Genomic DNA, 13381 nt, shown 5'->3' with positions numbered 1-13381 from the left:
GTTGGTGGGGTGTGATGAAAGCTCGAATCGATGAGATCTTGGGAGCCGTATCTGTCGTTATAATCGATGTAATAATATCAGAAATCACCCCTATATTTGAGATATATTGGTACAGGCATCGTGCTGTATGTGTTTGTTAATGGGCTTAGCTGCAAGCAGATAGTGAGGTGACAGCTGTTTGGGGAACCCCCAGTAGTTTTATTTATGTCTGCTTAGGACTGTTTGAAATATTTGTAACAGTTGGCACAGTAGTTACCTCCATGAAATGTCATGGAGGTTATATTTTCTGTTATGTGTCTCTGTCTGTGTGCAAGATTCCTCAAGAACGGCTGGATGGATTGGTTTCATACTTGTTGTGTTGGTGGGCTGTGATGAAAGCTCGAATCGATGTGATTTTGGGCGCCGTATCTGTCGTTATAATCGATGTAATAATATCAGAAATCCCCCCTATATCTACGATATATTGGAACAGGCATCGTGCTTTAAGTGTTTCTTAATGGGCTTAGCTCCAAGCAGATAGTGAGGTGATTTGTATGACAGCTGTTTGGGGAACCCCGAGTTTTTTTGAATATGATAATTAGTTTTATTTATGTCTGCTTAGGATATCATGGAGATGTGAAGCGTAAGTATAATTGTAAGAAGTTGAGGTACATTTAACGGTAATGCTTAACAGGTATGGATGTCTCACATACTGTACTGCTGATTTGAGTGACATGGTGATTAAAATGCCATTAGGTCCTCTCATCTGGGTTGGGTGTCAGAAGTTTTATGGGCGATACAGATGTTCTGATTTCGTTACGATAAGGGACAGTTGTTAGTTGTCTCTTTCGTAGCCAATGGTACTTGTTTTTTAGCAGACGGGGTTGGCGCCAAGTATTCATCTTACAGTTGATGTAGGGCTATCAGAGGAAAGTGTGCATCTCGTTTTTGTACCGTGTGAACAGCTGATGTTATGACATATTGGTGGAAAATCAAATCACCATCTGACTAAAGTTGGCCACATCCCTTCTTCTTTCTGAGTTTCCCAACTTCCTCCCACCACACCGCTCTGAGGCACATAGTTGAACCTCAATAATGCTGACAACCTTAGACAGTTTAAATGCCAAACATCAAGCTTAAGGAACACCACGCTACCATATGCCGTCGACCTCTTAAACGCACATTACACAATTAAGTGTCACATTTTAATAATTACTAATCAGATGGACATCCTCTGTGTCATTAAATCAATACACCACTACTTTCCCATAACATTTATATTATATAACCATTACTCTCAAATACAACCGACTATAAACATACATACCATCCACAAAAAAGCAATAAATATTTCATGGAGGTATGAGGTCCCCGAACTCTAGTTTAAAAATTCAAACTTTAGAATAAGTGGTGGCAATAAAAAAATTAGATTTCAGAATGTTCTTTTACGATTTCAATTAAGGGTTTACAATAGTGATACAGAAGATACATGAATATACTAGATACGTCGACGTCATGACACCAATAAAAACAAGAACAAGCCGCTAAGTGGCCCAAACCTACAGGACATCAAAGCTATCTGCAACGAGAAAAACAAGACCAAACAACGAAAAAATTAAGACCTGGACGAAAGATACAAAAACCGAAAGTTCTGCTGCAGTAATAAGGAAGGCCACCAGGTGGACCATAATCGACCCTGACTTTCGTCTTCCCACAGACCTACTCGCATACAAAATATCTTCACAATCCACAAGAGAGGTTCTTTAGTTATGCTGTGTACAACTATCCGGAAACACAAACACACATGACGTTACCGGTTACATATCTTACACACAAACATACATACATACAGACATACACGTACAGACAGGCAGACAGGCAAACAGACACACGAAAGAATACCCCAATGTTCATGAAAGTAGTAATGAAGCCGCGGATTCATGTAATTAACTGGACCTTCATCGTAGTATCAGGTAGGAAACTTGGAATTGGAAGGATTATGCCATTAAAATGTCTGGGGGACTTTACTAAAGTACATGTATTTTGAATGACATTATACGATACAGTGGTAGTGAAACGTACAATATAGATAGCTTGTTAAATAGCATTATGTTATTTTTAGATACTAAAATAATATGAAGGTGTTATAAATACACTTCCCAACTCAAATTACAAATTTGTCAACAAGACCCCCTCAGTACTAAAGTAGACTATTCTGTTAACCCCTGACCTGCCATTGCCCGCAGAATGCCCAGATCCGTCAGGATTTTCTTGATTTTCGGCACGGGATTTCTAGCCGTTTGTAGCATCTTAGGCGTGAGATAGTTCCTTAAACTGGACACAGAGAATCTTAAAGACATGGCGGACGTATCTGCGGGAACCTCGAGACAGAAAACCACACAAGACTCGGAACAAACGTCGAATATTTTCCAAGGCGGGCAAAACAAAGACGATGTTTCGACGACTCAGAAACGGCCGTCTTCTGAAGAAACTGTAGCCGGGACGTCTTCCAGTTCGTCTGAGAAGACAGAAGGAGAACCTTCGGCAAAGAAACTAGCGCTAGAACGGGTGGGGAGCGTCGAGGAAGGAGAGACAAGAAAGACAAAGATGGAACAACTGGAAGAGGAGAGACAGAAAATGCAGTAAGTGGGGAGGGGGGCGATGTTGTAGAGTTCTCGTAAATTTTAGCTTTTGGTGTGATGGGAATTGGGATAATCGATAAGGGCCCAAACAGAACATAATTAAAGGCAAGTGTGCAAGTGACCACATTGACCACATTCAAAAAAACATACACTAGAAGCCTGTCTTTGGTTAGTACTATGACCACAAAATACACATGCTTTTATCAGTCCCCAGAGTGGCCTTCTTGGGCAGTGTTGACTGTATGTAACAGAAGTAAATAGTGAAGCAAAAATGTTTGAAAGAATATAATTGTGTATTATGTTACTAGTAAAGGGAGCGCTCGAGCTAGAATACATTGTAGTTAATTTGCATTAGTATAATAGTAGGTGAGAAATAATCTTTATGAATGTACTGTGATTTGTGGTTAGAGAAGTGGACCTTGCATCCACTTTCAAAATAGACCATGATAAAAAAGATACAATCAGCACTAAATGACTTAAGGGACTGTAACATGAAACAATACTCTAGTTTTAACATTCGCATCACAGATTGTTTTGATTTCAAACTCAAAGACCACAGTTGCAATGGTAGATTCGTTTCATTTTGCAGGACTCTGATTCCATGGCATATTGAAAATCAAGAGTTCGTGTTTAGTTATAGTTTGTAATGTACATATGTTATGTATGTATGTCATACATATAATGTAATGTTGTGTGTGTATTGATGTATTTTATGTGGACCGCAGGAAGAATAGCTGGCATTCCTGGCAACATAATATTGTTAGCTACTACTAGTAAATGTGGATCTGAATAAAGTCAAGTTAAGTAAGTGGTTACAGGGTTCTCCCCAGAATTTTTTAGTATAGTGGAGGGGTTGGTAAAAATAACCCGCACCAACGCGCTGCACTGTCATGAAAATGGGTTCATTTTGCAATGACAGAGGGTGTCAATTACTACAAGTATAATATACTGTTGTTATTCCTTTGTTGTAAAGTGGCAAAACGACTATTGTTTTGATCATTGCTCATTCACAAGTTTTTGCAGACAATGCTGACTGGAAAAGTGATGCCACTTGGCACAAAAATCTGTGAATTGTCATTAATTTTAGCAAAACTAACAAAGAAAATAGGGAAGAAACACACTAAATTTGAAAAATAGTTAAGTGCAAGGACGTTACATCTGATGTAACGTCCTTGTATAGTGGAGCTGGCTGAGAGTATAGTGGAGGCCTGGAGGGCCTCCCTTATTCCACAGTCTGGGTAGATCCCTGGGTTAAAACAACAATAACAACACTTAGGCAAGACAGAGCACATGTTCATAGTGTGATGTCACTAGGATAAGCAGGAACATAAATCCACCACAAACATTACATGTTTTACAGTATAACGTGTTACAAACTTGTGTTTCAGGGTCCTTGTTGCATCCTTCTCAGAAGAACAACTGAACCGCTACGAGATGTTCAGAAGATCAGCGTTTCCCAAGGCTTCTATCAAGAGGGTACAGTACTGTTTCCTTCTTAAGTGTACTGAAAAGTATCCCAGGCTACATTGAACTCTCACTTATTTTTGAATGTACATGTAAGATTTAAACACTTACAAATAAACACTTACCTCAGGGCTCTAGCCAGCGTCCGTTTTTCCGTCAATTGACGGAAATGTGCCGCCTCTGATGGAAAAATTTTAAAACCAATCCGTTAACCTTGACGGACAAAAATCCTTGGTGGAAGCTACAGGAGGCTTGGGGACGCTGTCCACGGCCGTAAAAGCCACACACTGTTTGTTTTGCTATTGTTATGATTGTTGACAATGTGTGTCGGTGCCCTTTCGCATACGGTAATCTCATTAAAACCCGTTTTTCAAGGTCTCAGTTCAGTCCTTCTAATTAATTTTCGCGGTTTTCGCGACGATTGTAATTGGCTGACGGAAAAAAATTTCGAGCTGGCTAAAGCCCTGACTTACCTCCAAGATTGTTGAAAACTTATTGAGTTATTCTGTATTCATCTGAACAGCTTGTATATCTGCCCTTTGAAGTAACACACCAGCTTCACAGCACGGTCTGGTTATATTACATCACATGGCCTGTAAATGTTCGCACAGCTGATTTCAAGTGTTGGTCAAAGCTTTCTATTAAGAATGTCCCTACATGTAGAATACATGGTGACAGTGTATTCTGTTCTAGTACAACAGATCTGGAAAAAAGCATACTCTAAATTACTCTAAAAAAGATCTCAATCCTGGGTTGAGAACTCTTGACACTTGACTGTTGTAGTCGTGACTGTTTTTTGTTCTTTGCAGAGCTGATATATTATATATTGTACTTAGCTGTTAGTATATGCACTATTCCCCCACAGATCATGCAGCAGATGACAGGTACCAGTGTGTCCCAGAATGTGGTCATCGCCATGGCTGGCATCTCCAAGGTGTTTGTAGGAGAGGTTGTAGAAGAAGGTATGTAAATTTAGGAGAAAGTAGTTCTTTATCTATGTATATGGAATTTGCTGAGCAAACCAAATGGTTCCCACAGTTTTGCAGCCTCTAGGAAAATGAAGATGTTACAAAGAACTAGAAAGGGTGTTGTATTGATTACAGATTACAGGCCAACAGGGAAAAGGCTAGGATTTTCTCACTCACATTGTCTGGATTGGAAACCTGTAATTGTTACTGTGTAGCATTTTTAAAGTACTTACAGTTATTTGATGTTCCCCCCAGCCCTGGATGTGATGGAGAAGTCAGGTGATTCAGGACCGCTCCAGCCCAAACACATCCGAGAAGCCGTCAGGAGACTCAGACTTAAGGACCAAGTACCTTCCACAAAGTTTAAGAAAACGCTGTTCCGTTGATCTTAAGAAGATAGTTCTTCTTTCAGTTGTTTAATCTTGCTTTTACACGAAAGTTTCAGTTTAATGTATTATAAATGTATATAAATATGAAATACAATATGGTGTATTCTTATCATGCAAGATAACAGATAACAACTGTGAGTAGGATCACACATAGGCCAGAGGGTTATCGTACCCATAGGAGGGCTGGGACCAAGGGTGATGTGGAATACACCGTGTTGTATCTTATTTATGTCTTATCCATCCGAGAAAACAGATGTTTCAATGAGAAATGTGCCAGAAGTTGTGAAAATTTTGTGTCCTCAAATAAAAGTTGTAACAACAGCAATTCCAACGTCCATATCCAGTATTGGAATTGTGCCCTCAAAGTGCGTTGAAATTATTCTTTGGGAGCCTGTGTGATAACAGTAGAACCCCGAGTGATAACCCAAGTTATCACCCAGTCCAGAACACTCATATGAAATGTTATCACGGCCTAGGTATGACATAAATGAGATTATGTATAATTGTGGCAAGCTCTGTCTAACAAGACTTTTAAAAAAAAGTTTGGATAATTGTGTTTTTTGGGGGTCAAAGTCTTTTGTTGAAACACTTTTATCATAAAAGATTGTATGGAAGGTTCCTCTTTTCAAGTTTTAAGATGAACACATTTTGAAATTGGTAAGGTATGGATAATAAAGAATCTTTTGTTATCTTTTTCAGGAGAGAAATGACTGGTTCCTCTTCTAACTGGTAGGTAGTGCTGCAGTGAGAAGAATATGGTCCCAAATGTGACTAAGTTTGTATCCCCCCTCATCATGGTTGATGAATGGAGTAGATAAGTCACATGTTGGGTTGCAGTCTTTTCACTATAGCGCCACCTATCAGTTGGAAGTAGAACTTGTCATTATTACCTTTTTGGTGGCACAGCAAAGAATTGTATTGACTTGAAAGTCATTTTCTGTTGGTAAAAGTCATTTAACATACTTACATTTACAGTAAATAGTAAAAGATGGATAAATACGCATAATACAAGAAGACAGACAAGTCAAACCTGTACAAGTGACAACCACTATATAAGGATTTGTTGGTTTACCGCTTTTGCATTAGGAATTCTGCATATAGTGGCAGTTTTGCCTGCTTAGTTGCCTTGGCCAGAGCCCTTGTCATTACCATACAACAAATAAAGAAAGATGTCGTAGAGAAAAGAGTCTCGAATCTCACAATTTACAAAACAAATAAGGACAAAAAAGTAGTAGCCACCAATGAGATTTGAACTCATGACCTCTGGTTTACTAGACCAGCGCTCTAACCAACTGAGCTATGGCGGCTGGTGTCTTGGTTGGGTCATTTCTTTAGTTTTATAGTTTCTGTAGCTTGCTAACATAGCTGTAAGTCTTATGCTGTGGACAAAACTTACGAAAGTTGTCCTCGAATGGAGATGTTTGTAGATTCAAACATTTCTAGTTATACATATCACTTTGTACAGAAATATGAACGAAAAGGGATTTAGAAATGATAAAAAAGATGTCATTCAAACTTGCCTTTTGTGTGTTGAGGGTTTTGAAAAAGAAGTTTCCAAGAAAAAAATGACAGCGACCAAAAGTAGCCACCAATGAGATTTGAACTCATGACCTCTGGTTTACTAGACCAGCGCTCTAACCAACTGAGCTATGGCGGCTGTGACACACCATTCAAGTTAGTTGCTGCCTTGTTTGCATCGATTTGTCTTAAGCTTCTTGAAAAAATGATTTGAAAAAGTTCTAGACTTTTGCAAAATACAATATACGAAGTGGTAAAGAAAATAAGATATTTGTAGTTGTCCTACATATTTTGATGATTATACTTTAGGATAATGCTTTAAGTATGCACTTTTAATTTTTAGTCTTTCTTAAACCAAAGTTATTGTGTTAACTGAACATGTGAAATATCCTAAAAGAATTTGGCGTGAACTGAAAATTTGTGAAACACCAATTAAACAAAAGATAGCCACCAATGAGATTTGAACTCATGACCTCTGGTTTACTAGACCAGCGCTCTAACCAACTGAGCTATGGCGGCTGTTAGGTACCGGTAGGTAGTTGTCTGCAAGTCTTTTTGACGTCCCTTTAGATATCCGTTTTCTTTTAGAATTTGTGAAAAGAAATCCAACGCATATTATTAATCAACAAAGAGAACTTGCTTTACTTTCAAGATGCACAAAAACTTTTTGTCAACTAAGGCAGAAACCTCATTGCTTCAACTGATTTGGCGCAAGCTTGATATTTTTTATGTGTGAACCTTTAGGAAAGGAAGACACGTTGCAAAAAAATACTTTGGAAGAAAAAAAGTAGCCACCAATGAGATTTGAACTCATGACCTCTGGTTTACTAGACCAGCGCTCTAACCAACTGAGCTATGGCGGCTGTTGGAATATATGTGAACTCTGAACAGTAAAAGTACTAACACAACTGTGGTGTCAGCCGGTGTATATCCGGGTGCCAGCTGTTTACTTTGGGACATTGGATCAAAGTTCGCGCAACGCTCCGAGCGGCGAAGTGGTTACGTAATCGATATCAGGCTATAAAGTCAATATTGCGACATAATAGCTTACATTTTGAAAGAACACAAAACATGCGAAAATTAATTTGTAATATTTAAAAAAGCAAAGAATGGTTCACCAATCATTAACGATAAAAAAATACAGAAATGATTGAAATACCTTGCTAAACAAAGGGGTCAGTTTGTAAAGTGTCTTTACTTGACAAATACTATTAAAACATTGTCGAGACGCCAAGAAAAAGAAGGCGAAGCAGTCATCTGACAGGTGTAAAAACAACACAACAACAAGAAAACAAAGGAAAGACAAACAAATAAAGAATAAAATGTTAAAAGCTGTATTGATTTGTGAAAACTGCAAAACTTATGCAGCATTACGTCCATATTTAGGAAAAGCAAAATGTGAAAATGATTGTAGAAAAAGTTAACACCGGTCGCTGAATGGAATGCGAAATTATTATTTTTTTTTACATATTAAAGTTCAAGATCATTCACAATGACTTTCATGGACAACGCGGCCTGTTGGTCTAGGGGTATGATTCTCGCTTTGGGTGCGAGAGGTCCCGGGTTCGAATCCCGGACAGGCCCTACTTTTTGTACAAAATGATATTTGGATGTTTCTTTATTTCATCGAAGTAGAGTGCTTGACTAGTACTGGATTCCACATTTTCCACCATAATTTTCTCGAAAAATCTTTCTTCGGAAAAGTTACCTGTATTCGATTGCGCATGATATAGAAGACCTGAGTTTTATTCCTCCACATTGTCACATGAGTGACCCATCAACTTGCAGGGAACTAATCATAAAGACCTCCTTTACTTCAAAATATCTTTGAGAGTTTATCAAAATTAGGGCAAATTCAGACAATAATTTTGTTTATCACAAAAGCCTTTAGAAAGTTACCAAAGGCAACAATCAAACGTTCAAAATTTAACGACACTGGCACCTAGGAGACAACCCAACAGCCGCCATAGCTCAGTTGGTTAGAGCGCTGGTCTAGTAAACCAGAGGTCATGAGTTCAAATCTCATTGGTGGCTATTTTTTTTCTCCTTATTGTAGATGAGAATTCCCCCTTTGTTTTTGTCCACGTATCTGAATATCAAGTAAAAGAAGTTAGAGATAACCAAAAACTTTTACATATATAACAATTTTGAACTTAATATTTAAATGTAGTTGATACAATGATACATTGAAAGTTTGGAAATTTTATAAATCATCGGATATATATGTACATAGTACAATGCTAAACTTTCCTCCAGCACAAAGGTATACACGGATCAAATTTTTAACGACCGCTGTCGCCTTCTTCGGGATCAATACTGATAACCAATCACTTCAGAGCGAAAACTCGCGAGAGTTACAGGCGCGTGATCTTATTCTCACGTGACCCTGTGCATACGTGGCGTCAGCAATTGGTCAAACGTACCAGGAAGTTCATAAGCTCACCGGATGTATATACAGCCATTAGTGCGCTGAAAAAAAAATCCCTCGTTACAGACAACTACAATTCAGTACCTAACAGCCGCCATAGCTCAGTTGGTTAGAGCGCTGGTCTAGTAAACCAGAGGTCATGAGTTCAAATCTCATTGGTGGCTATTATTTTAGCAGTCTTGCTCATTATTTTTACGTATCGGAATATCAAGTCAAAGGGACAACTTCTCATGTTGTAATGAATTACAAAGATTGATAGATTGTCTTTAATAAATGATAAAAAAAAAACATTTGCTCTAGCCGTGCCCGAAAACTTTTGTACTGTATACCGGTACAAAACCGGTGTTTCTTGTTGGACCGGTCCGGACCTAAAAAAAAATCAATAGAATGGGGTGTGCATTGATTAGAAAATGGACAGGCAGGCGTTCACGTGTTTTGGGGCTTACCTGCCCAAAGAAAATAACAAGAGCGAAGCCAGTTTAACCACGTTTCTACAGTAAAACTTGGTATAATTAACAGAGGCAATAGTGTTGTTTACATGAATATAGGATTTTAAAACGACTAGTGTGAGTCAGTCAAACAGATTTATTTGTAGCGAAATTGACCATTGTTTTCAGTATCACTCATTCTCAAGCTTTAACAGACAATTTAATAGGTCCAGGTTCAGGTCCGAACCTGGACCTAACTCTCTGGACCGTACCTGTACCTGGATTTTCTGCACCTGTACCACCCCGGACCCAAAGCCGCCCACGTCCACCACTTTACGTCCACCACCTTTCGTATACAAGTATTGTTCAGAAATGTTTCAAAACAATGGAAATCCGGATCCATCTCAATTATTTAAAGATGTTATTTCTGTATCAGGTGCTGATTACTCGTTGGCCTGTTGGTCTAGAGGTATGATACTCGCTTCGGGTGCGAGTGGTCCCGGGTTCGATTCCCGGACAGGCCCGTTTATTTTTGCTTTGTTTTAAATTTGCTAAAAGTGTAACAGGAAAATAAAATTTTAGGTAAAATGTGTTTACTTTATAGACATAATTCTATTACATGTATTTCAATTTAAATACAAAAAAAACCATACTAATTCTTTTTAAACCTGAATGAATGTAATCACAGCGTTTTAATCAATTTTGACTAACAGACGTAACTAAGCGTCTGTTCTCGAATATAGATTTAGGAGACAGAGAAACACAACCTTTAGAACTGTAGAAATGGTATATATGAACATTGGAAGATAATGAGACTACTTTTCAGACCCGAAAAAGGACTAATGATCAACAACATTGCGAGATATGTTACTAGGCCAACTAATGTCGAGTATAGGAAAAATAACAAACAATTGAAATGAAACAAAATCGGCCTCTGCGGCTCCAAATAAACTACTAGGTGACCCAAAACTACACCACGTAATGTCTGTTTAATGTCTTTGCCAATAAATGATATAATATTGCGTAAGTAGCTGATAACACGTAATTACGGTTGTATTAGCCAGACATAGTCATTTACCCCTGGGGTACTGGAGAACAAATTTACTGCAGTACGTCACGGTCGTCACCACAGGGCACGGTCCTAGGAACAACGCCGCCTACCGATTCTCACCTTAATCGCAGGACTACGAAAATCTACCATTTGCTATTTTCAATCTGTCACACGACGTTTGCGAAAGGGTCCTAGTTATCTTGGAACGTCACAGAAACAGTGACAGTCAAAAACTGGGTATGTCCAATTTTGTGTTGAAAATTACAGTTCCACTTTGATACAGAACTAATGTCTAAAAGATATTGGTGTTATAAACGATAGCGCAACAGATCGTCAACAAAATATCATTTTCATTCAGCAACATATGTACTGAAAAGATTTCTTCATCATCCAACTACAAGATAAGAATTCTTATATATTATTACAGTAAACATTGCCTACAAAAACTGATATGGTGTAACCAAAAAATAACGTGCATCATCTCGCAAATAAGAGCAGACGACATGCCAAACTACATAGGAATAAAGCAAATCTTCTTGAGCTCACGAGATACAGCTGCGAACACCAGAACATGACCAACTACAGTACTCCTTTAGAAGGTAAAAATCATACAACGTTCCTACTAAAGGCATGAGCTGTCCTTGACTTTGCACACAGCGTTCCGATCACTGATCCTCAATAGCATTGTACACTATTATATGCCAAACTATAGTGCCCGCAGGGGGTAGCGTAGTTGAATAGAAAACGTCTGGATGAATCATGAATACAACACGTGTGCCTTTGTCGACCTCGATATGCATTCAACATCCGTGTGGGTTCCTTTCGGGGCTTGCCCCTCGACTAGAAGCTCTCAATAGCATTTGGTACGGTTGGTCAGTAGGGTACGCTCAACAAAGAAAGGCTGTTCAGACAATTCAACCACAACATACCAGTGTAGCGTGTTGAACTGGCAAATTTGGAAAAATCCAGATTAAAAAAATTCAAAGGGTGTCAACGGGAGAGCTTCGTTAGCAAGAAGTTATCGCACGGGTAGCAAAAGTGTCGGGGAAAAATGACAGCGTTGGAAACTTAAGTCTTGCAATTGGTGGTTATTCAGAGAGAGAGAAAGAGAGAGAGAGAGAGAGAGAGAGAGAGAGAGAAAGAGAGAGAGAGAAAGAGAGAGAGAAAGAGAGAGAGAGAGAGAGAGAGAGAGAGAGACTGACAGACGGAGAGACTGAGAGACAAACGGGGTAGAAAGATGTCAAGACAAATCTCATTCAGGAAAACAGATGACAGAAGATATAATTATGAGATTTTACAGATCCCCAAATTCCTATCTGCTTACCAAATTGTCAGAATCATGACCTCCGCCCAGGACAACGTTCTCTTATAAACTTATCTTCTTACACTTGCCTAAGCACACCTCCCACACTGTGCATCTGAACAGCTACAAGGACATTCAGTTATATACAGCGGTAGCGAGATAGAGAGGGAATATTTACAGAGAGAGGTAGATAGAAAGAGAGGGCGAAAGAAGGAGAGAGAGTTGGAAATAAAGAGTTAGAGAGAGGGAGAGTCCGAGAGAGAGAAGGAGAAAGAGAGGGAGTCAGTTGAGAGCAAGAGCGCTTATTAGTAGTTTGCAAGAGGCTATGGCATCGGTAGCAAATATACCTAAAGATACTAGTAACACGCATTTAAAAACACATAGTCATAATGGTGTTTATTGATATTTCAACACATATACAGCAAATTGAAAAGAATTCACCAAACAGAATCCACCAGAAAAAGAGCCAAACTTAACATGTAGTTGCTGCACCGGTAGCACATATGTCCAAAGCTTTTACAACATCTATAAGTACTCGTGTTGGTGTGTGAGACATTTATTGGCTTGGCTGTCCAACAATGGTAACGTGACGTCTGACCTCAAGTACCCCTCAGAGTTGTTTGTATCGCTCTGCCTGACTGATGGCAATCAATAGGCACGGCTCTGCTGTACCCATGGAAACCGCAAGGGTCTTTTGTGTCGTGATGTGTGAGGTAGTGTCAGACGGTAAAGTCGCCGGGTTTTAGCGTCCCGTAGACCGAAGAACATCCTCGAACGCTTCGGTGCGATTTCCCGACGTAGTATACGTTACGGAATGAGTATTGGATGGAGTTAGTCACAGGATAGCTTGTTGTATAGAACTACGAGTGAGGATCATGTGATTTTGTTGTTGTACCCGCATGCTGTATTGTACGGACTTGATCCGGGTAGGGCCGGCCACTTCTACTGTTACAGTAACGTTGTACCGCAGAATGGACTTCTCTTTGTGCGAGACATTCGAGCGCGGAACATACGGGGTCTTTGACGGCGAAAGAAGCACGACGACTTCCCGTGGAAGTGCGAAAGGAACAACAACAGTTTTCTGACGGACCCCTACTTGAAGAGGGCTACATTGAGTCGCCTTGTACAGTCGGCGTTTTCAAACGGGCTTGTAGCCCATGGAGTTAGCGTTCACTATAGATGCTGGTTTTACGCTACTCTACCACTGTAAG

General features: G+C 39.3%; 1 protein-coding gene and 8 non-coding genes across 9 annotated transcripts; 5 read left to right on the top strand and 4 right to left on the bottom strand.

Annotated features, from left to right (window-relative positions):
* The first annotated feature begins 2189 nt into the window (after window positions 1-2189).
* On the top strand, window positions 2190-6623 carry LOC118424516 (transcription initiation factor TFIID subunit 11-like). The gene is made up of 4 exons (XM_035833094.1): window positions 2190-2621; window positions 4010-4097; window positions 4951-5047; window positions 5309-6623. The coding sequence occupies exons 1-4, from the start codon at window positions 2338-2340 to the stop codon at window positions 5437-5439; spliced, it is 600 nt and encodes a 199-aa protein (XP_035688987.1). The 5' UTR covers window positions 2190-2337; the 3' UTR covers window positions 5440-6623.
* Window positions 6624-6675: 52 nt separating this feature from the next.
* Window positions 6676-6749, bottom strand: Trnat-agu. The gene has a single exon. It is a non-coding gene; the product is annotated as a tRNA-Thr (tRNA).
* Window positions 6750-7025: 276 nt separating this feature from the next.
* On the bottom strand, window positions 7026-7099 carry Trnat-agu. The gene has a single exon. It is a non-coding gene; the product is annotated as a tRNA-Thr (tRNA).
* Window positions 7100-7405: 306 nt separating this feature from the next.
* On the bottom strand, window positions 7406-7479 carry Trnat-agu. The gene has a single exon. It is a non-coding gene; the product is annotated as a tRNA-Thr (tRNA).
* A 270-nt stretch (window positions 7480-7749) lies between these two features.
* On the bottom strand, window positions 7750-7823 carry Trnat-agu. Its single transcript has one exon. It is a non-coding gene; the product is annotated as a tRNA-Thr (tRNA).
* A 649-nt stretch (window positions 7824-8472) lies between these two features.
* On the top strand, window positions 8473-8544 carry Trnap-ugg. Its single transcript has one exon. It is a non-coding gene; the product is annotated as a tRNA-Pro (tRNA).
* Window positions 8545-8920: 376 nt separating this feature from the next.
* Window positions 8921-8994, top strand: Trnat-agu. Its single transcript has one exon. It is a non-coding gene; the product is annotated as a tRNA-Thr (tRNA).
* A 484-nt stretch (window positions 8995-9478) lies between these two features.
* On the top strand, window positions 9479-9552 carry Trnat-agu. Its single transcript has one exon. It is a non-coding gene; the product is annotated as a tRNA-Thr (tRNA).
* Window positions 9553-10268: 716 nt separating this feature from the next.
* On the top strand, window positions 10269-10340 carry Trnap-cgg. The gene has a single exon. It is a non-coding gene; the product is annotated as a tRNA-Pro (tRNA).
* Window positions 10341-13381: the final 3041 nt, after the last annotated feature.

The sequence above is a fragment of the Branchiostoma floridae genome, chromosome 10, assembly GCF_000003815.2.
Source record: "Branchiostoma floridae strain S238N-H82 chromosome 10, Bfl_VNyyK, whole genome shotgun sequence".
Lineage (NCBI taxonomy): Eukaryota > Metazoa > Chordata > Leptocardii > Amphioxiformes > Branchiostomatidae > Branchiostoma > Branchiostoma floridae.
This window is presented reverse-complemented; position numbering and strand designations above follow the sequence as displayed.

Bases quoted from the DNA above. Each gene is read 5' to 3' on its own strand.
- LOC118424516 (XM_035833094.1), top strand. From the start codon at position 2,338: ATGGCGGACGTATCTGCGGGAACCTCGAGACAGAAAACCACACAAGAC. The intron at 2,622-4,009 runs GTAAGTGGGGAG...CTTGTGTTTCAG, and splicing joins GAGGAGAGACAGAAAATGCA to GGTCCTTGTTGCATCCTTCT. The intron at 4,098-4,950 runs GTACAGTACTGT...ATTCCCCCACAG, and splicing joins CCAAGGCTTCTATCAAGAGG to ATCATGCAGCAGATGACAGG.